This window comes from Cyprinodon tularosa, unplaced genomic scaffold, assembly GCF_016077235.1.
Source record: "Cyprinodon tularosa strain WSP-4 unplaced genomic scaffold, ASM1607723v1 ctg140, whole genome shotgun sequence".
Lineage (NCBI taxonomy): Eukaryota > Metazoa > Chordata > Actinopteri > Cyprinodontiformes > Cyprinodontidae > Cyprinodon > Cyprinodon tularosa.
Window position 1 is genome coordinate 1,369,831 of NW_024038221.1, and position 27,615 is coordinate 1,397,445.

At 35.4% G+C, this 27,615-nt stretch overlaps 1 protein-coding gene across 4 annotated transcripts in view; it reads left to right on the top strand.

Annotated features, from left to right (window-relative positions):
* Positions 1–27,615, top strand: part of lepr (leptin receptor) — a 64,691-nt gene that overhangs the window by 15,639 nt on the left and 21,437 nt on the right. For 3 of the 4 annotated variants that reach the window (XM_038278387.1, XM_038278384.1, XM_038278386.1), the window contains 6 exons: positions 11,439–11,491; positions 13,072–13,272; positions 20,901–21,027; positions 21,282–21,460; positions 26,713–26,861; positions 26,937–27,075. In XM_038278387.1, the coding sequence (XP_038134315.1) occupies positions 11,452–11,491; positions 13,072–13,272; positions 20,901–21,027; positions 21,282–21,460; positions 26,713–26,861; positions 26,937–27,075 (835 nt within the window). In that variant the 5' untranslated portion in view covers positions 11,439–11,451. Of the gene's footprint in view, positions 1–2,103; positions 2,244–11,438; positions 11,492–13,071; positions 13,273–20,900; positions 21,028–21,281; positions 21,461–26,712; positions 26,862–26,936; positions 27,076–27,615 lie in introns of those variants that run through there. The other variant, XM_038278385.1, reaches the window with a different exon arrangement.

Here is a 27,615-nt window from a genome sequence, read left to right on the forward strand (position 1 = left end):
GTATTCAACAATAATAGATGTCATATAATCCAGATTCAATTTACATTTTTTTTCACTCAAAAGTATGAGCTAATTATCCTTTCTTTGTTGATGAATTCCTAATTTGATAAAATAATGTGACAAATGTGGACTTTTGCAAGGGTCTGTAAATTACAGGAGAATTAATTTAGATTTCCTTGGTTTGGTTATTCAATTTACATTTAACTTAAACTATTAAACTAAGATTTAAATTTGAGCATGTGAAATCTTTTTATTTTTAATGCATTTTTAATTTCTCAAGAGCTCAATTAAAATTTGGCATGCAATTTCGATATATGTGGCCAGATATACAACAGATGGCCCTCACGAGATTCGACCTCAAAAACTTTCGGCTTAAAGTCATGCATGCTGAAAATACAGAACACTTTGTATTTAAATGAAGTTGTTAAAGGTGCCAAATTCACTAAAATCTCACCTGGCTTTATGAGAAAAGTCATGTCTCATATTAAAATTTGACATGCATAATAAAATGTATAATGCACAATGAAAACAAAAAAAAAAGAAAAAAAAACTTGAAGCTATTACATTATCAATAAACTGTGATTAACAGTAAAATCTTACCTAAGTCATAATACTGTAATAATAATACATAACACTGGCCTAAAATCGGGAAATTACTTAAAATCATAAAGCAACAAATTACTACTAGTGTCTTAAATATTTAGGCACATGAGAAACGTGTCTGACAGGATTTAAGTTTAAACCTATGTGCTTGAACTTTTTTGTCTTCTAAATACTTTATTATTTATTTAATAAATTGTGCTGCAATTGGCGCTGCAATTTTTTCCGGAATTCCATTTAAAGCAATGGCATAACTATCAGTCAGCAGAGACTGCAGTTGCTTAGGGGCCCCCAACCTCTTAGGGGCCCCCGTCACTGACACTTGGTTGGCCCCCTACGCAGTTGGGGACTAGGACGTCTTTTTGCAGATGTAATGGTGCAAAAAAAAAATCCCTCTTAGGCCCCGTCCACACGAAGACGTTCCCTGGCCTAAACGCACAAATTTTTCACCAAACCAGCCTCTCATCCACACGAAGCCGGCGTTTCGGGGGTCTGTAAACAATCTTTTTTTTATTCAGCCTTCAGAGTGGGAAGATTCTGAAACGCCGTTTTCGCGTTTCCATCTTTACGCTCAAACCGCATTTTTTTTTTTACACGCATGCGTCATAGCGTCGCCTCTAAACACGCATGCGCGACCAGTATCACAACAACAATGGCGCCGTTGCTGCTAATGCTACTCACCCTGCTGCCGGGCTTAAAACAGAATCTTCTTCTTCTGGAATATCTCCAGGAACAGAGCAATATCGACGACATAGTTTAGCACCTGAATTTGACTTAACCACGAAAATGGACCCGCAGGGCAACCATGTATAAATATTAGTGCGCATGCCCAACATTTCGTCGCTTTTTTTTGCTTTGGCACCACAGCGCCACTTACAGGCCTGGCATACATTTTGCAGCGTTTTCATGCATTCGTGTGGACGCTCACATTTATTTTACGTCTCCGTCTTTACGGCAAACGTTTTGGAAAATATCAGCGTTTCGTGTTCGTTTTGACTTCGTGTGGACGGGGCCTTAAACCCACCTGATTCTGGGTTGACTGAATGGACCTTATTTATACCCCAACACATGGCAGATTTCAACAGGATGGTGAGCCGTCGACACCAATGGATGGGGTGCTGTAGCCTACTTCTTATGGGGCCCACCCAGATAATGTTGCGCCGTTGATTTAAAGGAAATACATATATAGTTACACAAAACCAAAATGATCAGTGGAGTTCACAATATAAAATAAAAAAGAAAATCACATCTGACCAATAGGATCACTTAAAGTTATACTTCACAGGAAGAAAATTTATTTAGCATTACCAATGCGAGGGTTGAGAGAGCTAGTCACATTTCACAAAAGAGCCAAGCAATACAATACTAAAAAAAAAAAAAATACAGCCGAGCTTCCTTTACGTCCCCTTGAAGTTGAAGCTGTAAATTCGCAGGTTTCCTTAACGCACCACGGCAGAACAGGAGTTTTTCTCTTTTTTTACCCCTCCCACCAGCGCTCCAGTCTTCAGTCTCACTACGGTGAGTCAACCCTATAGTTGGCTGGGAGCGCTTCTCTGAATTCCTCATCTGTCAGATGGTTTGAGCTGTGGACATAACTCCGGTGTAAAGAAAAACCTCCATGCAGCTTCCGTTCTGATCAACACGTAAGTAAGAACCCAGACCATTTAACATTTAATGACAAAATATGTGTGTCGCCTTCTTGCTGTTTCTTTACAGGCTTTCCTATTTCCCAATCTTTATACATCGTATACTAATTAATTTTCCAAAACCTTAAAGAAATTTTAATGGAAGTGTTGTTCTACAGCTTTACATTTAGTTGAACTGTGGGTGTAATTTAGAAGTGTTAAAGTTAGGATATAAATAATTTCCTCTTAAGATTGAGTGAGAGGAGTAGCTGTATGAAGGACCAGCTGTAAACACCCCTCCTCATTTGCATAATGAGGCCGAAATGCATAAAGAAATGTAAAAACGACAGGCAGAAATAAATAGCATTGAAGAAATAAACAGGGTAAAAAAAATGCAAAGGAAAAATAAAACAGACAAAAATGTTATAGCATGCACATAAATAAACACTTAAAAATAAGTAATTAATAAATTAAATTGAAGTTTATTACGGACAATAAATAGATAAATAAATAAGGTAAATATTACAAAAGTAAATAAATAAAGAAGCTAATTAAAAGAGATATATACATTTATGTCTCAGTGTATAATTTAATTTCTACCTACATTTATTTGTTTATTCTATTTTTGGTAGCAATTAATTGTATGGTTATTTATTTATTGAGCTTTTTTTTTATTTCTGTATTTATTTTTAAAATATGGTAGAGCTGGTCCTCCATATAGCTGAACTACTTGTTTAAGGAAAAAAAAAAAGAAGTTTTTCCAGGGTGGCAAGCACAGACCTGCCAGCATTTGGACACAGAGCCTTCAGAGAAGAGTAGCAGTACAGAAATAAAGACGTTGAAGTTGGAAAAACGGTTAATGTTTTTAACCGTTAAGTAGAAGGGAAAAATCAGTGAGCATTTTTCTGCCTGACTGAAGGGCAGTTAAGTAAATGTTTGACATCACAACTCACGTTATATTTTAATTGGATTGTAAATTATTTAATGTTTTTAAAATACTAAAACCTTAAACCAGATATTTCTAGTTAGCTAACTGTGCAAATAATCACCCAATTATAACACAATTGACAATAATTTAAAGTTGTCTTAAGTTTTCATCTTTTAAAGATCAAGAAAACTTAAATGATCAAAAATATGCAAACACTTCACTTTAGTATCGATACCATGCCCAATTAGTATTTTGTCCAGATATAGTGTTGGAGTATTGATAAGTTTGAGTATCAATATTTTTGAATAGCCTATTATATTGTTACTAAATATATATATGAAAAGAGAGTGAAAGAGACGGGGAGAGAATTTAAACATTTAGGGTTTTCATAATACATAAAGTAAATATAAAACTTTAGATATCAACCTCAAGTTGAGACATGTAACTAGTCGTGCATGTTTATGGTTATCTTTTAGAGAACGTTGACTGTATGCCACTGCAATGCAATTTACATTTTTTTTCTCATATACAGCATTTCCAATTGTCTTGCCACTGTAATGTGCTATATAAATAAATTTGCCTCATCTTGCCATTCCAAGGATATCCCAATTTATTTGAGAGGTTGTGTGCCAATAGGCTGGATCTTCTTTTCTCCAAAAGAAAAAGGCATCAAAGTACATTTGGTTTTATACCTGATGTTGTTCTCTAAAAAACATCACAATCAAGCCTTTTTTTAATCATTCTACACTATCAAATAAATAATAAAAGTATGTGTGATTAATACTGATACCGTATCAGGATACTGCCGGTATTAGTCAATCCTCAAAGTTCCAATATCGTTATCATATCGGAAAACAAAAAGTAGTATCCCTTGGTTTAACTTAACCTATTAAAACCCACCCATTTGCCCATTTCTTTCAGCCAATATAAAAAAAGTTAAAGACTAGACTCTGCTGCCATTGTTTTTCCAATTATAATGATGCCACTGCAATCAAAGATACATTTTGTAAGGCTTTTGTGAGTTTTTTTTGTCCCTTGTTTTCTTTTTATATATTGGATGCTAAAGGTGATTGCCAAAGGCTAGACATCTCGACTAAATGAGCCTTTTAACAAACAATTCAGTTTACCTCAAGGAAAACTTTCTGTTATGTTAATTGTCACATTGTTATGCAGCCTATTTGGCAGTTATTTGCTCCTGTCAAACCTTGGCATTCGGAGTTGTCAGATTAAACCTGTGTGGGAGGTTTTAAAAATCAGTGAAAGATGTTAACGCCTCTGATATTATTGGTTTGAGAAGGTTGCCTGTTCTGTGCTTAATAATTTATGCATCCCTTAAAATATACTTCCATCTAATTAGCACTGTTATGAAAGTCCCAGAGTGGATTTATCTTTTAATAAATCCCATTAACTCAAGCTGGTGTAACAGGAACAGTTTATAAACCATTTGAAGGCACATCATAGTTAACATTTACATATGGGATCATATATCCAATTATAAGGCTAGATATCGACTCTTTTGGTGAAGCTTTTTATCTTTATGAGCTATCAATTTTTTTAGGTTTAACTTGTATGCTACATCAGAATCAAAAAGTAAAAGTGCTTTTCAAAAAATAACCACACAATGGTTCGTTCATGTTTCTGATCAATTGATTAAGCTAAAAATAAACCCACTTTTGGTAAATTACATTCCACAGTGAATAAAAAAGACATTTTTTACCACACATTTTAAATGCATTGTAAATGGTTAAAACAATGCTCTAAATTTTCTATTGTGGAGTTTATGATGGAGAGTATTTACAGACATTACAGATTTTTTCTGTTAAATACAAAATACAGTTTTTGTGCTGTTTTGTTTTCAATACTGCTACTAATAATAATGGATTTTATTTGCGATGCACTTTACAGTACATTTAAAACAAATAGCAAGTTACATGGCTTACTACAAGAATCAGATCACAGCAACAAGTTCATTTTTATTTTTTAATGTAAGTTGACCTGAAAAGACATGAAAAAAATGTTCATGAGATGTGTAGTATTTTAGATGTGAGAGTCCTGATTTGGAAGAAATGAAGCATTACACTTTTTCAACATAACTTTTTTTACATTAAAAAAATAACCATTTAATAAATAAATATCCTATTCAGTATATGTTATTTGTTTACATATTTAACTGTATATAGACCCTACAAATATAATACATTGGGTATAGTGAAAACAAGAGTGTATAAAATTACTTTAACCATTTATAAGGGTCATTTGGAAAATGAACCACAAAAAATAGGCTCAAAACGGTTCTCTGGCTGCCCTGCAAAACTCTTTAATATTTTGGGCCGCTGCATATTCTTAATAGTGGTTTTTTAAAATTGGATTTGGAGAGTGTATCACACCAATAAAGCTTGCAAGGGTCCAGTGTTGGGCTGGAGTAAATTTGATGCTAGAACGGCCCAAAACAAACTAAAAATAAAATAAATTTATTCCATATTTCTTAGTTTTTCTAGTATAGCAATGAAAAATGAATTGTTCTCCATTCCTCTAGATTATGCAATGTAATCAGATTTGAATCGATTCACAGTTTATATTGGATTTTTATTTTATGCCCTACCTAGATTTTCATGTGAGCTGAGAATGTGCGAGCTGTGCATGATTGTGCAAGCCCATAGCTTAGAGGCAACACTGCCCCTCTGATACGGAAAAAAAGGACCATAGAGAAAAAACAAAGAAACTCAAAATAAATGGAAAACTGCTTATCTCTAGATAATCTACACATCCATTTAAACGTAACATGTTCAAGTTAAGACACCCTTAGGTTTAAGTACGGCTGGTGTTTAACAACATAAAAACGTTGAAAACAACACGTACAGAAGGAAAAATAAAAATGTTAGAACAGAGACTAACAACTTCCAGTGAAATTTTTACGTCTTTGTTGATCATTATAAGACATTGCTAGAGGTGAGCAGCCAGTGATCACTCTCAAATAAGTGAAGTCTTTCAAAATATATAACTGAAGTAAATATATACTGTAGTATATGATACTGTAGTATCATATAAATAAAAGTATCATAAATATATAATATATAATCATATATATAAAGTATCATAAGTATAGTGTGTTCACAGTGTATGCAACTAGTTATTACACACCTCTGATGGTTTTGGAGTCAGGACAGTAACCACAATATTTAAAGAGGAGCTGAGAGTATTTTAATCTATATGGAGGAAATTATATATTTTGTATGATAGAAATAAGAAATGCATCTGTTTGCGACGCAATTCGATGTCACATTTTAAAGTACAATTCTGAGACACTATGTTTTGAAGCTTGATCAGAAGAAGAGAAAATGACACTGTCCTCTTTCATGATCCTGGAGACATTTTATGCCTAAAACTTTTATTTCAAGGAAAATAAATCAGTTAAAAAATAAGACAAAAGACATTTGAATAGTTTCATTTCAGTTTAAGAAACAAAATGTGCGGCTCTTTTGGGCCGCCACTGGAATTAATTTTTTCTCCTGATGCTGACCTCCTTGGACACCTCTGCCATAGTGGTAATATCAATGTTTAGAATATTTTTGTAGAGTTTTGATAAAGAACAAAATATATGATTTTTTCTGTGAGTAGAGAAAGTTCTGTAAGCTGCTTTTTTAGCAGATGGTGGACCATGTGGAAAATGAAAGCCTTCTTTCACTATTTATAAACAATTGATAACAAAACAGAACATTAACTAATTAGCAGGGTTTCAATGGAACCAGAGATCCGGTGCGAAAGAGTGACACTGTGGTTTTAAACATTTACCAAACAGTGTTCTATCCCTATCCTCTCCTGTCGCCCATTGACAGCTGGAGATAGACACCAGCACCCCTTGCGCTTTGGATAAGCGTGACGCAAAATGGATGGATGGATGTATGTTCTATCCATAATCTAAACATTAATTTCTGTCCAGATTTGTTATGTTTTTCCAGTGTTCTTAGGTTGGTGACCCTCTTTATATAATCTTTGTTGACTAATTAGTAAACATTCAGTTATTCTTCTTTTATGTCAACAAATCTATCAAGAAAGACATAGAGGTTTTTGTAACACCAAAGTTCAGCACTTGCTGAACAAGATGATCTGCACATGATTATCTAATAATAACATATGGTCTGAAAACAGACATATGGGTCTTAGTTCATTACTGTTTCCAATGCTATATTGCTTGTTTTGGTCGACTCTTTCAAATAAATAGGAAGATTGTGGCTGCTAGCTTAAAGTATAAGAAGCATACAGAATCGGTCTGCATTTATAAAGTTAGGAGGAAAAGTTTTTCTAAGGGTAGGGGGTACTGTGTTGAGTTTAAGGTTGGTTTAGTGGAGGCAAAAAGGGCAGCAGGCCTCAGTCTGCGTAACAGAATTCTGGCCCAGATTGATACCCTGTTTTTCTGATTCAGGCTGTCAATCAGATCTCAATCCCACCGTCAGTCAGACACGGAGACCTTGGGTTGTGTATCTTTCCCATCTATCTCAACCCAATTTCCTCTCCAGCTGCAATGAAAAAAAAGGCTTGTGTGCCACACAACTAAAATCAAATTGGGTATGTATACCAACAATGGCAGTGTAATGTTTCATAACGACATACTGTGGCTAGCATTTTTATAGCAATCCAACTAAGTGGTGCCCATTTGAATGCATTGAATGTACACAGCTAGAGCAGTCACAAAACAGGGTTAATTGCAGCAAACTGGACTTTCGCTCAGTTTTTCTAAACCGTTTCAACACCTGTTCATGAGTCCTTGTCAGTTTTGTTTGTTCGCACAAGAGCAATCTGTAGTTGAAGCTACAAAACCATACTTGCCTCACTTTGTTTTTTGGCATTGTTCAGTGCAGTAAGGACTATTTGGAGTCCTATATTGGAGAAACCAAACAACTACACAAGCAAATCCTGCAGAACAAGAGACCCAGCAGCTCTGGGAAAAAGTTAGCGGTCCACTTTACCTCAAAAAACAAAGGACAGGAACTGTGATGATCAAAGTGTTCAGCTTTTGGACAGAGAGGACAGATGGTTTGAAAGAGGGAAGAAAGACAACACTTGTCATGATTCAAATAGCTAACACAAAACTCATAGAAAACAAAAGACCGCAACAACCCTGGAGAATGACAAGTGGGTTGTTGATTTGCATCTGACTGTGCTCAGGAAGATTGGCCTCAGTGGTGCTTAAAAACATCACATTAAACAAAACAGATTTCTTTAGTGCTAGCCAACGGAATTTACAAAGACATAGTTGACAGTTGGATGGGTGTCGAAACACCTTGAGAAAAGCTGAGTGAAAGTCTGGTGGCTTCTGACCTAAGGCTGTTTTCTAGTTGACTTTGGAAAGTTTAGCACAGACATCTGGATTTAAAGTTTTCTAGAAGACGTTTCGCCTTTCACCCAAGCGGCTTCCTCGGTTCTAACTGATGGTGGGTAGCACTGAGAATAATATACTGTAGGCGTAACAAAAAAAAATAGGGGAATAAAACAAAACAAAAACAAAAGGTGGATTTCACGTCCCGTTCTCTCAACTGAAATTTTTAAGGTAGACATAACCTGGAAGACTGAGATTCTTCACAGATATGTGTTGAAGTTGACAGTTTGTCACTTAAAGCAGAATTCTTTGCTTTAATTGTAAATGCCATCTTTTCCTCAGAGATATTTCTCAAGTCCATGTTACTAATTGGACCATACCTTGAAAAAAAATGTGTTTTTGTTCCTGGAAATATTACAGTATCTAGGTTTTTAGTTACAATTGAAGGAAAATGTCCTCTAATTTCCTTTACTTCAAAATTACACCTTATATTTAATGTGTTAGAATTAATTTGTAAATTTATATCCGTCAAAAGACAAGTAAATGTAATCAATCTTATTAAATGTGATTAACAAAACTAAATAAGTTCCCAACTTAACAGAAGCAATTAATATGTACTTGGAAATTAGGAGTAAACTTGGTGCTTTTTTCATTACCTGCCCATGTTTAGGTCAGAAATATATAAAATATTGTTAAGTTATCAGCTGTATAGTGCCACAGTTTGTAGCACTGTTGTCGTGCAGCAAGGAGGTTCTTGGTTTGATTGTCTGTCCAGGATATTTCTGCATGGAGTTCACATGTTCTCCCCATTCATACGTGGGTCCAAAAACATGATTTGGTTAATTTGCTTCTCTAGATTCTTATCAACTAAACTACATCTTTTGTTGGTGAGAGAAATTTGGCTGTAAAATGTACAGGAGTTTGTTAAATCCACTCTTCTTAGTAAGTAAAACCAACTTAGATTCTATTAAGTGAGATTAACAAAGAATTTCTAAGTGGAAAAAGTTACCTAGCTTTTTCTAAGTAAATGGTAGTCCACATTTTTTTTCAGTATACTTTCAGCTGTAAACAATTGGTATTATTCTTTGAACAATATGCAGGAGGTGACAACTGGGGAATTAACAGGAAGCTACAATGTCCAAAAGCAGTGGTTGTCCTTTGTTCTAAATTGCACTGTGCTAATAGCTCTTAGTTGATAGTTTTTTTATTATTTGATATATTGAACCTCTTTCATACAGCTTTTTGAATAAATAAGGATGACAATGTTTTTTTGAGCTAATTTCTATTTGAAATTTATGTTGCTGCTATTATCACCACAGCCTCCCCCCATAGGGTATTTGCATAGCAATGAATCTTTAAATGTGAAAGACTAATCAAAATTATAATGTTAAAACACAACTGGAAATTACTCATGACCATTTTCTCATAGATTTACGCTATGATTTTTTCTTAATTTTTTATTTTTATTTTTGATAGCATGCGAATCACACAGCTTATGGAGGTCAGTTTGCCTCTTAGCTACTGAAGAACGTCAATTCTGACTGCATTTGAATAAAATTCCTAATTGTACGACTTGCTGACAGGATGTTTTTTTGTTTGTAAACTAGTTAGATGATAAAAGTAAATAAAAAAAAATGAAAGACATATTACCCTGATCAAAATGGGATTCTAACAGTCTATGTACAGTAATTGGAAACAGTAATTGATGTGCTGACAGTAACACTCAACAGTGTTGTTGAGTTCCTTCAGTGCAGCACCATAGACGGGTCATGCTAAGACATCTCTTTTTGCAAACAGATGCAGCCTAAAGCAACTTAATATCTCTTACCCCTCGGTTTCACCTGAGGTGGAAGCAGCGGCTGCGTGCCAGGGTGCGGCTCTCCTGGTAAAATGATGTCATGACTGATAAAACCAATTCTAGTACACCAGATCGTTTCCAATGAAAGCGCTGTGACGTGTTTCTGAAGCATTAAAAAACAGTGGCTGTTGGCCACTTTTCTAACTCACTTGTCTGTTCTATTCATGTAGCTTCCTGCTTCAGATCCACTTCAATCTAGAGCCAAGCGGATTGTTCAGGCAAGAAATCAGTTCATAAAAAGCAAAGTGGATCAGATCGAGTTTACAAGTAAAAGAGATGTGCAATAATTTGATTGTATTTTCTGGACTTTTATATAATAAAAAATATGTTCATAGAGTTAATTGGGAGCACTAAAAAAGTAAGATCATTAAGTTGAAACGGTTACTAAGAAATACTAATTATTTAAATTCACTAACCTGTGACGGTAAAACAACATGAATGGTGAATACAGTAGATAAAGAACAGGAACGGGAGATCCTGGTGGGCTGGTTAAACCATTGACTGGTTCTTTTGTTCTAATTTAATCATACACCTTCATAACTACAATGATGCAATCCTGATCTGATCTGGTCTAACTGAAAACACTCCCGGCAGAATTGGGCGTCTGGGAGCTTTTGTTAAATTCCACTGCAGCCCATAAAAGCCGATCCACTTCATGATCAACCAAGGGGTTAAAAAATATTTAACTAATATAATTATCTGGCACACACACCGACACCAGAAGACAAACAGGCTTTCGTTGGAAAAGATAGTAATCATGAGCTGTTGCAGTTGCATAAACATTTAATCAAATGAATCATTGCAACACCTAAGGAATTCGTTTTTGTGAATATCCTGGTAGATTGGTGATCACGTAGACAAAGCTGGCTGCCTCTGTTTTCCTGTTGAGACCTATTCTTGAGTAGTAACTTATCTATCAGAGGCTAAATTGTCTTTCAAAATCTTTGTTTTTCCTTCTCAAGGAAGGAATTGTTACATTTTTTAATTTTTATATACTTAATTCAACTTTTACATCTGGCTTTGTTACTCTACATTACATCTCAGTTTATTTGTGTTCTTTCTCGCATTTTTAAACTTTCTGATCCTTACTGCTTGTTTGGATAATTGCAGGACTTGGTCCATAATGTTGAAAGTCCAGGCTCAAGTGCTCCTGGTGCTGCAAGGTGAGTTTTGCAGTACAGTTTCTAAGTGAAATAAAACCCATTGCATTGATCAGACCAAATCAGAACAGGCTGTTCAACATTTTTTAAGTTTTATCTAATATTGAGAGGTGAGCATAGATATTTAAAAAAAAATTCTAGATTAATCTAATATTGAGAGGTGAGCATAGATATTTTAAAAAATTCTAGATTAATCTAATATTCAGAGGTGAGCATAGATTAATTTTTAAAATCTAGATTAATCTCACTCTAATCTTGGAATTAATCTAGAATAAAAATGCTCATTTGAATCCTGCCAAGGGATTCATGAATCAGAATAAGAATTACTTTATTAATCCCTTTTGGGAATTTTTGTTGTTGCAGTGCAACCATTCACAGAAAAGGGAAAAATAAGATTGTAAGAAACGAAGCAAACAATTCAGAATTATGTTTTATGCTGATGCTGTGATTTTAAATTGGGCAGTCAAATGAATAATTGTGTCAGGTTATTTATTGTCTAGAAGTGCAAAGCTGCTAGATGCACATCATAAATTACTTATAGCAGTAATCATAATTTTTATCTGGGAAATATTTTTTAGAAACAAAAGTTATGATTTTAATTTCATTTATTATTTATCTATAAATGTTTTTGTTGTTGTCTGTCCCATAGAATTGTGTATACTGAGAAGTTCATGGGGTAGCATTGCATTTTCAATGCTCTGTAACAATACAGTATGCTGTAAAAAATAGAAAAAAAATAGACTAGAGCCGATAGACTAGATCGCAAATATTACCTGAAAGTTACAGATGACAGAGACAGATGACAGAATCTTTATAAAAAAAGGAATAACGTATCAGAAATCTTTCTTATACTATGAATGATTTGCGATCCTTTTTGCTACCAATAAGGCGATTATCGATTTCTTGCAGTGTTTCAGTTTTCGGCCTTGCTTATATATATATTTTTATTTTTTTTTTGCGGTTTTCATTCAAAAACTTTCATTTCGGGGCATCCCTTCTTCAAAAAGTATTTTGCTTACTAAGGGGAATTTTCTTCATCATGTAAAAACATAACAGAACTGAATGATTGTATCACGGTTGAGTGGAGGTTTTAGAGGACCCAAATGAAGAGACCAGGAGGGAGAGTTGAGCCTTGCAAATTTAATGAGGTGGTAAAATACAAAAATACAAAAAAACAAAATGTCAGGAAAAACTCTCGTGCGAAGCCAGAGAAGATGGAACAGCAAAAGAACAAACCAGCACTGAGTGACTGCAAAGGTGGTGTATATATTGGGATACTGCCAGGCTAATCAGCAGATCGGGAGCAGGTGTGGGCAACACAAACTAGGAGAAGCCAAAGAGAAAGGAAAACAAACAAAAGGAGGCAACAGAGGGTAAAATAAAGAACTTGGAACTGGTAGAAATAAACTACAAGACACAGAACACAGAGAAACTAAAAATAAAACCAAGCCGAGGGCAGAACCCTGACAGATTGAGCTTCCTACTGCAATACCTTCTCTCATTTAAAATATAAAAAGCTTCTGTTTAATACTTTTATTCTAACTTTTGACCCTATTTATATTCTCTTCTCTCCCTGTGCTTAGCTGTTTATTGTTTGGAACCTGGAGTTCCCGTTTATTCACGTGCAATGGACCTCCCATGGCAGGATGAGCTGTGCTGTGACTCGCCCTCTGCTAATGTTCTAGCAAAGACAGGGACTAATGAGTCTGATTTCAATCTCCCACACCCTTTAAGCTGTATTTTTAGGAGCTCCATTGAATCATCACCTTCAAAGCATCCAGGTGGTAAGTGTTTACATGCATCTCTCTTTGTAATATTGAGCTTGTCAAGTCTAGTGGCACAGGTACATGCTGATAGAGAAGCATTCCTAATTTGCACAAACTGAAACTTAACTTTTGTTTAATGTCATTTTATACCAATAAGTGTTTACTTTTTTTTCTGATATATTTATTTTATCAAAGCTTTATAAAACCACTTGTTATATGCTAAACTAAAGTGAGGTCAGTCCAAAAAATGTTAGGCTTTTCTTTTTCATATTTGCACTCATAATTCAGTAATGATGCAGCAAACCAAGCCCTGCGCCAGAGTCCTGCAGCGAGAGTCCTGAAGCAAGTCTGATACCTGTATAAAAAGGGTGCAGGCTCGGGTATAAATGAACAAAATGAAGGCAGATTTACTGCATGAATGGAACTTACTAGAATAGAGCTTACTATTTATATTTTCTTATACTCCTTATTAACTCTACACCTTAACCTTAACCACATTAACCTTGGAAACCAAGTCCAGTGGATTCTTTTTTGAACTTTTATGGAATGACTGACCTGCATGACTGAGAATCTTTATCAGCACATCTACACGTTAATAAATAAGGTATAACAGTATTCAGATAACAGTAATTTTCTAAGCAATGAGGCAAACCTTTTACTTTAGCCAATTTACAGCTGTTAATCTGATAGCGCAGTGCATACTGGATGTGTGCGTGAGGCAATGCTCTTTACTGCCTCTGTGATTAAGACAGTATTCTGCTGCAGCTGAAAAAATACAGCATGTTGTGTTTAAGCACTCAAACGGTTGTGTGTACACTTTGTGATCATGGGTCGGGTCGCACTTTATTTTTTACGGGTCGGTGTGGTCCAGGGTTTTAAATGGGGATAGTTGCAGGTAAGTTGGGTCTTGGTTCTGAACTCTACGGGGCATTCAGACACAGTTTTGAAAAATATGACCCATGCAGACCTTTTTCCTCCGCTCCTAATGCATTGTTGCAAATGGAAATTAACTTTCTCTGACCAATGTACACTTGTTAAACTCAGCTGTAGTGAATGATCCAGAAGTCAATTTGTCATGTTTGTGGTCATATCTTTCATCATTTGAAAGGTTTGACAGAGAAGATCCTCTCTATTCTTCTACTCTACCTGCATCTTCTCCCTCCACATGTGGTCATATCTGCAATATGCACACTTGCAAATCTTGGCAGCCTTCATGATTCCCAAATAACCCTCCACCAAGCAAATGTTGTAGTTATTATATACCTAAGTGAATCACACTGCAGTTATCAAATACACATATTTGCATCTTCTCCTCCTAGATTTTGACATTGTGTTGAAACATGGATTACTGGAGAAAAACATGTCAATTTTTCAGCAGCAGGTGTTGTTTTCCATTTAGCATTGCTTTCCGTTCAAGTGAGAGAGAGCAAACATTGTTGTTACTATATGCCTAAGTGAATCACGCTCCAGTTATCAAAAACACATATTTGCATCTTCTACATTTTGACATTGCATTGAAACATGGATTATTGGAGACAAACATGTCAATTTGCCAGCAGCAGGTGTTGTTTTCCATTTAGCATTGCTTTCCGTGCAAGTGAGAGAGAGAGGTATTTGATCAGCAGACAGCACGGCTCTATGACAATGTCTGTGGTTCTGTTTCTTTTACATTTCAGAAAAGCACCTGTTAAATATTTGTTTTCAGAATTCGACCCATTCAAATGTGGGACATTGTTTCAGTTTAGCAGGACACTGTGACAGAAGTCACAGTCACCAGGATGTCAGTATTTTATTTAAATGCCTTTTTTTGTTGAGAAGTCCTTGCAATGCTTGGTCTTTTAGAACCTCTTTGTATCTGATTCCCGGCCTGAAATAAAACCTGATCAGACCATCCCTGTCCATCGTTTTGTTTTGTTCAATCTGTCGCTCTAACTTTTTGAAAAGGTGTGCTTTGTGGGAGAATTATGACTATGCCTTTTTAAAACTCTATTCAGTTAAAGTATTTCTTGCATTGATGTTTCCTTAATGTTTGCTTTTAGTAGGAATGTGGATTTTCATTTTCCTTGTCCTGCAAGTAATGTCTGGATACTGTTGCTTTACTGAGAGGCATTGCAGGATGGTCGGACTCTATTAAGTAGCTACCTCACCGGCTTTCTGATAGTTCAACAGTACTCCCAGCAGATGACGCACACATATATTTATGTCTGCACACTACAGCTGGTGCAGAAGTTCAATTTTACGCTCAGACATATTCACCTTTAATTCATGTTAGACCAACAGACATTGTTTTCTGTTGGAAATCCTTCTAATACACAGTTGTAGTTTGTTTCTTTGATAAAAGAAAGCTGCATAAAAGATCACAGATCCCCCACTAAAATATGGGCATTAATTTGTTTTCTGTATATTCAAATTTTTCATGTCAGACCCCCCTACATTTTTGTCATTTTTTGTTGAAAATCTAAATATTATTCTTATCTCATCAAAAAATAGACTTGATTGAAGTCACAGTAGCATTTAATAAACTTAATGTTTAAATTTTAAATTAAAGAAAATGCTTTTTTCCCATGTACCATGTAGATAAGCGGTTAGAAAATATGGACTTTAGTGAAGTTTTTTGTTATTGAGATTGTGCCATGGAATTAAAGAGTATTATGGCAAGGTGTTGCCATTTATATAAAACTGATCCATGTTTTGAGAAAAATACCTCTTGTGAAGCTTTTAAATTATCTGTTTTTTGTCCATCACCGGAGTTCGGCGCTATCAGCAAACCTGCACTTGGAAAAACTAACTCTCACGCAACCTTAATCTCTTGTCTTCAATTAAAATGGCCCCAAACATCAAGCAGCCTGGCTCCTCACCTTCTTAATGACCACTTTTTTTTATAAACTTTATTTACAAGTATAGAATATACAATTGCAAACAATCATATGCTCGAGGTGCAGGATGACAAATCACCAGAATTTCAAGAGAAAAAAAGACAGAGAAAAAAAAAACAAAAAACAGTTTACAGATTAATTGATTCACTTAGGGTTGTAATTTTCACAGCTTTAGAGTTGGTGCACATTTTTAAAGAGTCCAAAAAACATCTTACTTAAGCTCTAAAAACAGTGAGATTGGGTTTGTTTTTAGCAAATTTGCAGGCATGAATGTGGAACTTCGCCAACAGAATAAAAAAGTTTAAAAGATATTCTTTCCCGGACATACTGTTATTACAAATACCAAAGAAAACATGTTTGACATTTAAAGGAATAAGTATATTAATTTCTTAATGACCACTCTAGAGGATTTCTCACTGCTTTGCTTTGGTCATCAGTACAGAATCGTACTGGCTGTGTTGTATTATTTGTTTGATTGCTACTAGGGGTCAGTTAGTACTTACAGTGGCAGGAATCCATTTCGTTGAGTCATAATTATGAATTACTCAGTTGATATTGAGCATGTGACGGATTTGTGAGGACCTGTGATACATCACAGGTCATTGTTATGGAGAACAATCAAATCCATCTACTGTGTCTCCAGCTGCAAAAAATCAAAAAAACAATTATGGCCAATTGCTGATTTTACACACCAGCCTCAGGAGTGAATGTTAAATGAGTCAAGCTGCCCTATGGCTGATCATATTTATGACATTCATATAATCCCTTGTTGAAAGTATTATATAATTGAGAAAGTATTGTAGTAAAGGTCATAGTGGATTAAATGCTAGACATTTCATTGCTCATGTGCTTGAAAATGTAGATCCTTACCAATGTTTACAGTTCTCACATTTTAAGAAGTGGAAAGCTCAAAAATAGACAAAACAGAGCTGCTTTGCTGTGCCCTTTAGCTTCACTTTTATGTTCTAAAGTCTTGCTCTAACTTTTTGTGCAGTCTGATAAACAAAAGTGTTTTTGGCTTGGTTAAACTTTTTGTGCATGGGAACTATTAAGGTGGGGGGAAAAAAGCATAGTATGCACATTGCGCAAGAATGTTTTGACAGGAATTGACTTAACTTCCCATGAATTCAGTTCAAACACCCCACCTCTTTGCTCAGTTACAGTATCTGCTGCTCAGATCTACAAGTATTTTTCTGAGGATGAACTTATAGTGCTTACAGTAATTGGACTTCATCCTTTTCTAAACTCCTGAGCTCCCACCATCTGTAAAGTCAAATGTTTATTTAATTAAATGTTTAATTGATTTTGTATGTCTGAGTCTGCCCCACTTGCCATAGACTAATTGTGTGTTTCTAGACAGTGCCAAACACAGGTGGTTTACCTTATGATCTAGACATTTCAATTAGGGCTGGGCAATTCATTGCATTTGGAATGTAAGCGCAATTTAACAAAACACATTTTTAAATCATGGCGGCACTCATGGTTAGTCACGCTCTATTTAACAGGATGTATTGCCATAGTAATACATCCTTGGTTGGTGTTGTTAGTCATGTTGGAGTTAAACTGCCATTGATGGAATGGTGTAAACATGCTGCCAACAGATGGCTTCGTGAAAAACATTTCTGTCTGCTGATCACACCTGGAGCAAAATTAATATTAAGCTGAAATAAAATTTGTATATATTATCAGGACAGATTTTTACTGCATACAGCTTTGTTTTAACGTGAGCATATGATTTTTAGTGTTTATTTGAATAGGCCTCATCTGTAAGCAATGTGGGGGGGTTATTGAATTCAGTGCTCGAGTTTATTGCAGAATGTTTACTGGTCAGAGCTGCTAAAGTTAAAGAAAATGGTCTTATTTCAGTCAGTCGGAAAAAGTCGTGCTGCTTATCAGACCTTAAACTTTTACACAGTGTCAACAAAGAGTTTCATCAATAAGTAGATCATATTCAAAGACCAAACAGCACAAATTCATGGGTAGAGGATATCCCAACATAAACATTAACCACATGGAAAGAGATTTTTTGAATATGAACTCAACTGCAGCTGCAATTTTTTGGCACTGCTAAAAGTCAGGTGGAAACTGACATCCAAAAATATCTGCAGCTGTTTTGGCCACAAAGGAAGCATTGATTGAATGGAAGGAGATCCTGTGTGTATGTAAACATTATCGGCCAATCAAAAGTTAGCCTGGGTGCCATTCCGAACTTAGTCCCGCCCACAAGGTTTGAGGTCTGGAAGTTCGGTCTGGCTCTGCTCCATAGTAGCGCGAGTATTATCGCCCACTGTCAGGCGATCCAATCAAATTGTCAGGGCGGGGCTTTATACTATGATGGACAGATGATCAACAGTAACGTAATCAACCACGTGACCAAAGCGCTCTTGGGTGACAACAACAATGGCTGCCGCCGGAGAGTTGAGGTGAGTAGATTCTGCTATTAGGTCTGTTCTAGAAGATATCGACAGCAATTTAATTTTAAAAGAGGAACAGAGAAACGCGATCAAGGCTCATCTTCTTATTCGAGGCGTGAAACTACGGTGGCTGAGAAGTGCAAAACACATTTACAATTCAAAAACACATCAACAAATAAAAAACAAAATAACATTTGAAGAAACAAAATTATATTTTATGAAACAAATGTATTTTTGAAAAAAAAGTAAAAATTTTTAAAAACAAATTTACATTTTAGCAAACAAATTTATATTTTAGGAAACAAATTCACATTTTAAATGAGTTAGATTTTAGGTGAGAGAAAGTTTCATTTTAGGGAAAAAAAATACATTATAGGGAAACAAATTTACATCTAAAAAAAAAATTGACCGTTCGGAAACACTTGTACAAGTGCAAAGAAAAAACTGCAAGCGGCAAAACACAGTTATATAGCCAAAAACAAATTAACAAAAGACGGCTACACGGAAAGGGAATGTCCCAGTGGCCGGATGTGACGTCACGATTACCCTGACTTGTAGTACAAACAGCTCAATCTGTAGTCCTCCGGCTTTACTAAAAGACAGCGGCGATTTTAGATGTAAAGAATTGCACTGAAGCTGTTTTTCTTAGGTTTATGCTAACCGAACAATGTTTTGCCCTTATTGTGGTCTATGGAACTTTTACGGGACACGGACCAGGTGGCAGGACCAAACAGCAGGGCCGAGCTCAGTGGCTGCGTTGCAGCAGTTCCGGTGGTCCTGCCACCTGGTCCGTGTCCCGTAAAAGTTCCAGAGACCGTCCGCACGAAGAACAAAATGGTGTAAATTGGCTGAAATCGCCGCTGACTTTTCACGTAAAGCAGGAGGACTACAGATTGAGCTGTTTGTACTACAAGTCAGGGTAATCGTGACGTCACATCCGGCCACTGGGACATTCCCTTTCCGTGTAGCCGTCTTTTGTTAATTTGTTTTTGGCTATGTAACTGTGTTTTGCCGCTTGCAGTTTTGTCTTTGCACTTGTACAAGTGTTTCCGAACGGTCAATTTTTTTTAGATGTAAATTTGTTTCCCTATAATGTATTTTTTTTCTCTAAAATGAAACTTTCTCTCACCTAAAATCTAACTTATTTAAAATGTGAATTTGTTTCCTAAAATATAAATTTGTTTGCTAAAATGTAAATTTGTTTTTAAAATTTTTTACTTTTTTTCAAAAATACATTTGTTTCATAAAATATAATTTTGTTTCTTCGAATGTTATTTTGTATTTTATTTGGTAATGTGTTTTTGAATTGTAAATGTGTTTTGCACTTCTCAGCCACCGTATGAAACTGCACGCTTTGATTTTTGTTGACAACAACTATGCGTTGCTTAACATATGTCACGCACTCCGTTGCTCTTATTGGTTGTACGTCTATCCAATTGAGTGCAGAGGCATTTTTTTCCTGGTTCGTTCAAAACACGCCCCATAATCACAGCTCTATGGAGCAGTATCAGACTCATATTCTGACTAGAATTGAGTAGGACTACGTCAGGCTAATCAAAAGTAGCTATAGTAGAAAAATATAATTAAAGAAAAAATATGGGAGCTAAATAATGCAGCAGGACTCAAGAATATCTTTATAAAATTAAACGAAATCAAAAATTTAAACTCCACAAAGCACAGTTTTGTTACCTCTAACCTTGTTGTCAATCAGCAGAGAAAAACATATCTTATATTTTATATTTTTAACTTTAGTTACTTTTATTTTTTTTTATTTTTATCACTTTGGTTTGTTGCACTGTGGTGTGGATTGCACTATAAATAGTATTTTGTATTATCATTTTTATTATTTAAATATCCTTGTCATTATTACCACCGACTACATGGCTGAGAACCTTGTTTCTCTTTTACGACAACTCTTTGACACTCTCTAGTACAGGCAATCAGCACAATTGAACCAAGTTTGCATGTTTAATATAAGGAATGCAATCTTATTGCACTACTGTACCAACCTAACGACCTTATTTTGAATATTTGAAGAGCAGGCCCTATATGTTGTTTCTGGTTTTATATATCTAATATCAGCTCTGGTTATAAGCAGTTAACATGTTGCCATACAAAGGTCAGACATAGAAATGGTAAATAGCACCTCACTGTTTTATTGTGTTTGTTAGGTCTTTTTTTCATTTGCAATTTTTTTCTTCATCAGTAAATTTTAATTTTTAAATCTACATCTTCTTTTCTCTGACAGGTTTAAAAAACAAAATCTTACAAGTTCCCAGAATTTCAATGTAGGCTGCTTTCTAAGAAGCCTCCAGTGGTCATGATGTACTTATAGCCCCATTATGTTTCTTGTCAGCTACCTGTTTGGACATAATGTGCAGACTGGATGAGAATTGGGCAAATGTGACTTGTGATCTGAAGACTAATGGCCAGCTCTCTGACAGACTAAAGACAAATCGCTTGGCACTCAGCTTACAGCACCTGTAAGTATAACATTGGGTTCTGCTGAGTACTTGTTTGAGTGTTTGCCAGCTGCTCACTAGGGGTTAAATATCTGTTTACTTTGTTCAGCCATGGAGAAGATCTGATGTGTAACACTAGTTTTAGGTGATCAGAAAGAGACAGAATCACAGCAGTTTTAGCCATTATTAAGCATAGCAGGAAATGATGAAATGCTGCTTAGAGTGTCTAGAATATACATTAATATTTTTGTACTAAAAAGTGCTCTTCTATTCAGTTCCCAGATAAACCGCACAGATGAGCCTGCATCAGATCATCGGCTTGTATGTACTGCAGAAGAATCGCTCATGTGCTCTATTCATCTAAACTCAACTAGAACCTTTGGTGTCTTGGTAACAGTCAACATCTCCAGCGTTGTGGCCTCAACAGTGTTGCTTAAAATTCCTGACAGACCTGGTAAGAAAGGAAAAATGAAATGAAGAAAAATATGTTGAATCATGAATTCATAATTTCTTTCCCACCAATGAATATAATGTATGTTTTATTTTTACTTATAAGGAATAGTTTATTAGACCTTACTACACCATTTAGGGATAGTTACTTAAACTTAGTATCTTTTACCATCGTATTACATTAGCTTCAGATTATTAAAGGTTGATCAGAGGTAGATCAGACTTGTTTCTGTATTACACCCAAAGATGTTTAATTTGATTTAAGATCCAGGGAATTTCGGACACCAAGTCAAAATCTTAACTTGTTTTTCTGCACACACTGCCTCTCTCAGCCGAGTTTCCTACCACAGTGCAAACTGATGCCATCTGTTCTCAAGGTAAACAGTTATCTGCCTGGTAACCAAGTGATTTGAGAATCATACCTAGCCGAGTTCCTCTATTGCTTTGTGTTCCGGTTAAGACGCTCTAGTGGCCTTTGTTTGCACATTCAGCTTTAGACAGGTTTTTGTTACACCCTCACTATGGTAGGTATTGCATTATTACACTGGACTGAATCATTTGAATCAGAACCCACAATAACTTCTTTAGGCTTTTAGTATTTTTTTTTCCATCTGGCCAAGCTCTGCTCTCCACATACACAAACATTAAAAATGTTCCCACTTTGATACTGACTGTAGGACGAGCTGAAGGTGTGGAGATGCTCTCACCTGGTCGTTTATCCATCAGATTGGGGTCCAAACTCGCTGTAACACTTATGTGAACATTTTTCTTGCTTTTAGCAAATACACTTTCATTACAAAACATTTAATTGTTGCCTCACTTCTCACATAGTACTGGTCTCTTACCTAGTAATGTTTAATTAACCCAAATTCCCAAGTCCTTATATTATGGTTGCTGTGTGCATGTTTAAATGCTTATTATCACTCGTAAAACATTTTTTTTTCACCAATCTTCAACAGACAAAAAATGTTAATCAAGAAAATTGCACAGAGCTTGAGTGTTTGTTTAACATAAAATTTTGAGTAATGGGCTTAAAATCTTTATGGGATATATCTTATTTAAAAGGGTTGAGGAATTGAATATACTGTTTGTATAATAGATAAGCTAAAAACCCTGCCTGAATTCAAGAGTGCACCTAATAAACCCTATTCTTGCTATTTTATATGTATGAACATGTTTCTTTATCTTCATTACTATAAGAGATCAAAGCAGAAAGTTCCCAGCATTCGTCCTTTTTCAAAGGTCAAGCGCTGTGAGGTTATATTCAGAGCTTAATCCCTCCATGTTTTCAGTGCTGATGTGTTTTCTTTCTGTAGAGCATTCACCCTAGGAGCAAAGAGTCTGGACAGATAAAGTTTCAGACGTGAATGGAATACATCTCACAGCTTTCTGGTGATTGCCTTGGGTGTTTTCAAATGTGAAGCTGTGAGATCTCCACAGTGATAGACAAGGCATTGATATATATCTCTGTTTAGGCTGACAGCTATATTCAGAATGGTTTGCATGAATAGTATTTTACTTTTGAGTCAATTTAGATTTGTCCAGCATTTAGTGGTTAAACTTTATTTCCCTAATTAGAAAAGTTAATTATTCCACACTATGCACATCCATTTGTCAGTGAGTTAGTTAATCTGAAAAGCCTCTCTGTGATTTTCTGATAAAAAATGACTAGCATTAGTCTTATTTTTTAAAGGGACCGGGGACAAAGCTTATCAGCTCAAAATTATGTTTTTTTTTTTTGGTTTGAAAAAAAAAATCAAATATTATTAAATAAAGCAAAAACTCAACCAAGAATCAGCTAGTTTCCTCAAAGACAATTTGAAGTTACCTGTTAATATTGTATCAAGTGGAAGACACTAATAGAAAACCTAGTTGATAGCAAGAAATTGTGCCAGTCTTGCTTTTTACAAAATGTTAATACACTACTGTGTGCCAAATATAGTTGCTAAGAAGTGCAAAAAAGCTCCAAATATATAAATGCATTGCAAAAATATGAAGTACTACAAACTTAAATATGTAAATTACACAGCAAGAAAGTATACATAAAACAACATTTTACAAACACACACAAATCACATGCAAAAGAAAAATGGTGCAAACGAGAAATGTTTTAGTAACAGAAAACAGAGAGCAGCAAAGTGCAAAATCATTTAAACTACATGTGCTGCAAACACAAACTGCTGAAAAAAAAGAAAACTAAGAGGCACTGAATTATTTTAAACTAGACCATATATTAAAATAAGAAGTAAATAATGACAACAATTATTTATAATAAATAAGGAAAAAATAAACCAAATACCAATTCAATTAATCATACGTTTTTTTTTAGCAGTTATTATTAGTTGCACTTATAATTTTTTTTAAATGGAAATCAGTCAAAACAATGCAGATCCTGGTCCAAAAGATTAATCTATCAAATCTGTGTGAATTTGTCTGTTCACAGATCTCAGCACAGACAAAGTTTGAGGAAATCCAAAATATACAAATGATTATCCAAGTTATTATACTGACAGAACTGATCACTTTTATATACCTTTTTCAGAACTTCTCCAACTCTTTTGTACCCTCTGTCACTGAACTTTTAAAATCTGACAAGATTGTTTTTAATAACTGCCTTATATTCCAGTCTTAAAGCCGCTACTATTTTCCCGCGCTTTGAACCATGGTGTGGATTTTTCCTAACCACCAGAGTGGGATATCAAACTTGGAAATGAAAGAATAAGGGGCTAATTATGACGTAGCACAAGAACATGCTAGCAGCAGGAACAACAGAAAACAAATGTCCTAAATTCATACATTTTCCCATTTATTTGCTGCATTAAAGCTGCCAAACCAATGGAGAGGATGGGTAAACTCCTGCCGAACTGAAATAAGGAGCAGACAAGGTCTCATCTTTTACATAGTGGCTTGACCATGTGCACACAGAAATAAAAAAAAGATACTAATTTAAAGTAATAATTTTCAAATTATCTTTGAAAAAAGCATTGGTATTGTTGAAAGCTATTTAGTATTTCGACATAGAAACTTCTAGAGAGTTAATATTAGTCAGATTACTTAGCGTTACTGGCTGCAGTAGCAACAAGCATAAATATACAGAAAGTTTAGACTCTTGACTTCCCCCGTTCAGCAGGGTGAGGTGAAATAAATTGCGCTTATGTATTATTACACATTATCAGTTTAAGTGTCATTTAAAAAAAGCAGAAATTACCTATATAAACATGGGACTAGAGGACAGGAATATAAATATATGTAGATTTTACGCTGGGCTACTTCTGGCTCTTACTAGTGGTGCTGAACATTTTCATTATGTGGAGCTTCTTTGAACCTTTTTTAAGTAAAAGTTGTTTTTGCTCTGTACAGAATTTTTTCTTAATAGGTATTTTATGCGTTTATGTGTTAATCTCATTTTTACATTTTGCTTGTCTCATTTTTATGTTTTACAGTACTCTTTGTGTTTGCAGAACAGCTATAAATTAGCAGCACATTTGCACCCTTCAGCCACAGTAATTTAGAGATACATTTGCTTGCCTAAAGATAAATGAAGCAACATAATCCATAGTACACAGAACAAAGCACTTTTCTTACCCCCAAATAGTTTTTCCATCTTATATGTTTCGAGGAAACATGCACTTTCCTAACCCCTCACATCATGCCTGTTAATGATGTGAGGGGTAAGGGGTATGTGTAATGTTGTCATGGAAACAGATGATTAGCTCAGGGCTATGCTTGAGTGATCCCCCCCCCCCCCCCCCCCCCCCTTCAAACGGAAAGTCTGTAGAATTAGCTTTTAGTGCAGTAGCATAATATAGACAAACAGCTGTTGCATATCAATTGGCATTCAGATTCAGAGGCCATATAAACTTTAGGTAAGGACTATGTAGATCTAAATGACCCTGCATTTAGGAATTAATACTTGCATCCACTACGATTATGTATTTTAATTATACTGTCTGATGTTAAAGGCATTTCCTTTGCTAATGGTTATTAAGTCTAGAGAAGGCAAACTGATGATCTGTGCACAAGAGGGCTTTAAACAGTGGACCTTAAAACACACCTGATAATGGTCTCAGCTGAAGGTAGCATAAACTGAACTTTCTTCTTCTGGAAGTTTCTTCCTGCTAAAAGGGAGTTTTCCTCTCCGCTAGCGCTACATCCATTACATACATTATTTTGTTATTCACAAGACTGTAATGTTCACCTGCACTCCTGACTGTTACTATTGTAAAAACTGTTTACATGCATCTTGCACTACTCACCTTGACCGTATATTGATTTGCACTGCCGACTATTTGTATTTGCACTGCCGACTGTTTATTCACAGTGCCAATTGTTTACATATACATTTGCAATAATGTACTTTAACTGTAATATGCAATTCCCTTCCACTGCACTTTAATTTAGATAGCTTCTGTCCAAACTTTATTTATGCATTTTATAGTAAACCCATCTGTATATATGCAAATGCACATAACTGTAAAAACCCTTTTTATAATAATATCCACCTGTATATTATATTCGGTACATATCCAGCTGTAAATTTAGTTAATTACAGTAGTTATCTATATACTATATTCATCTATTAGTAAGATTCTGTTTATAATGGTATTCATCTCTATATTTTTTCAGTAGAACCCCTGTCCTGTATTTATAGAAACATTATTTATCCTGCACTTGATGCTATTGCACTTCTGGTTAGACCTAAACTGCACTTTGTTGCCTTGTACCTGTACCTGTGTAATGAAAATAAAGTTGAATCTAATCTACATGCATGCTTGTTGTGAGGGATTGCTGATGAGTCAACAACAAAGTGCAAGCGAATTTCTTCGCAGCAGGCTCATCTAGGAAGAGCATATCTTGCAAGTCAATAGCTTATGCAATCGACTGGTTTTCCTGAACAATCTGACTGTATTGTCTCTGTAAAGTGTCTTGAGATTAAATGTATTGTGAATTGGCACTACATAGATAAACTGAATTTAATTTAATTGATTATGGCCTGTTTTTCTTATGTGAGAAGAAATGTTCCACCTTGAAAGGAAAAAATATCCTTAACAATAAAAAAACAAAGAAACAAATAAATAAAACAGGTTAACTTATTGAAACTGAATTCAAACTTTTGTTGTATTATCCATTATTACTGCTATTGTACTATTGTGGAAATTTGAGCAAAATAGATTTTAACTAATGACATTTTTTTATAGATAATCATAGTTTTCAGTATTACATTAATTTAATTTTGAATTATCTATCTTTTCACAGTGAAACCTAGTCCTCCATTCAACATCTCACACAATCATACTTTGGAGGCAGAGCTCATTCTCAGCTGGAAGAAGCCATTAAACTTAAGCAATAAAATGCTAAAATATGAAGTTCGCTATTCCTGGAGAAGTTTCAGCCAAACCTTGCAGGTGGGTCCTCGTCTTCTGTTTTCAGTGCATGTTTGTGGATGGATATCTATAATCATCCTCTCTCCTTTTTTCCAGGTGGTGTCTGCACTTGAACAGCCCTATCTATCACTAGATTTGGAACCCTCAAAGTACACTATCCAGGTTCGCTGCACCACCCAAACCCAGCCTCCACTGTGGAGTGACTGGAGCAAGCCTTACATCATATACCTTGAAAGTAAGAACTGTTTTTTTTTTTTAACTTGCTCTTTCAAAGAACCTTCCCACTAGAGCTCTGGCTTTAATAAATTCAATCTAATATATAATATAATATTAGCCTGGGTGCCAGTCCGAACTTAGTCCCGCCCACAAGGTTTGAGTTCGGGGAAGTTCGGTCTGGCTCTGCTCCATAGTAGCGCGAGTATTAAAGCCCACTGTCAGGCGATCCAATCAAATTGTCAGGGCGGGCTTTATACGATGATGGACAGATGATCAAGAGTAACGTTATCAACCACGTGACCAAAGCGCGCTTGGGTGACAACAATAATGGCTGCCGCTGGAGAGTTTGGGTGAGTAGATTCTGCTATTAGGTCTGTTCTAGAAGATATCGACAGCAATTTAATTTTAAAAGAGGAACAGAGAAACGCGATCAAGTCTCATCTTCTTATTCTAGGCGTGAAACTGCACGCTTTGATTTTTGTGGACAACAACTATGCCTCGCTTAAGATACGTCACGCACTCCGTTGCTCTTATTGGTTGTAGCTCTATCCAATTGAGT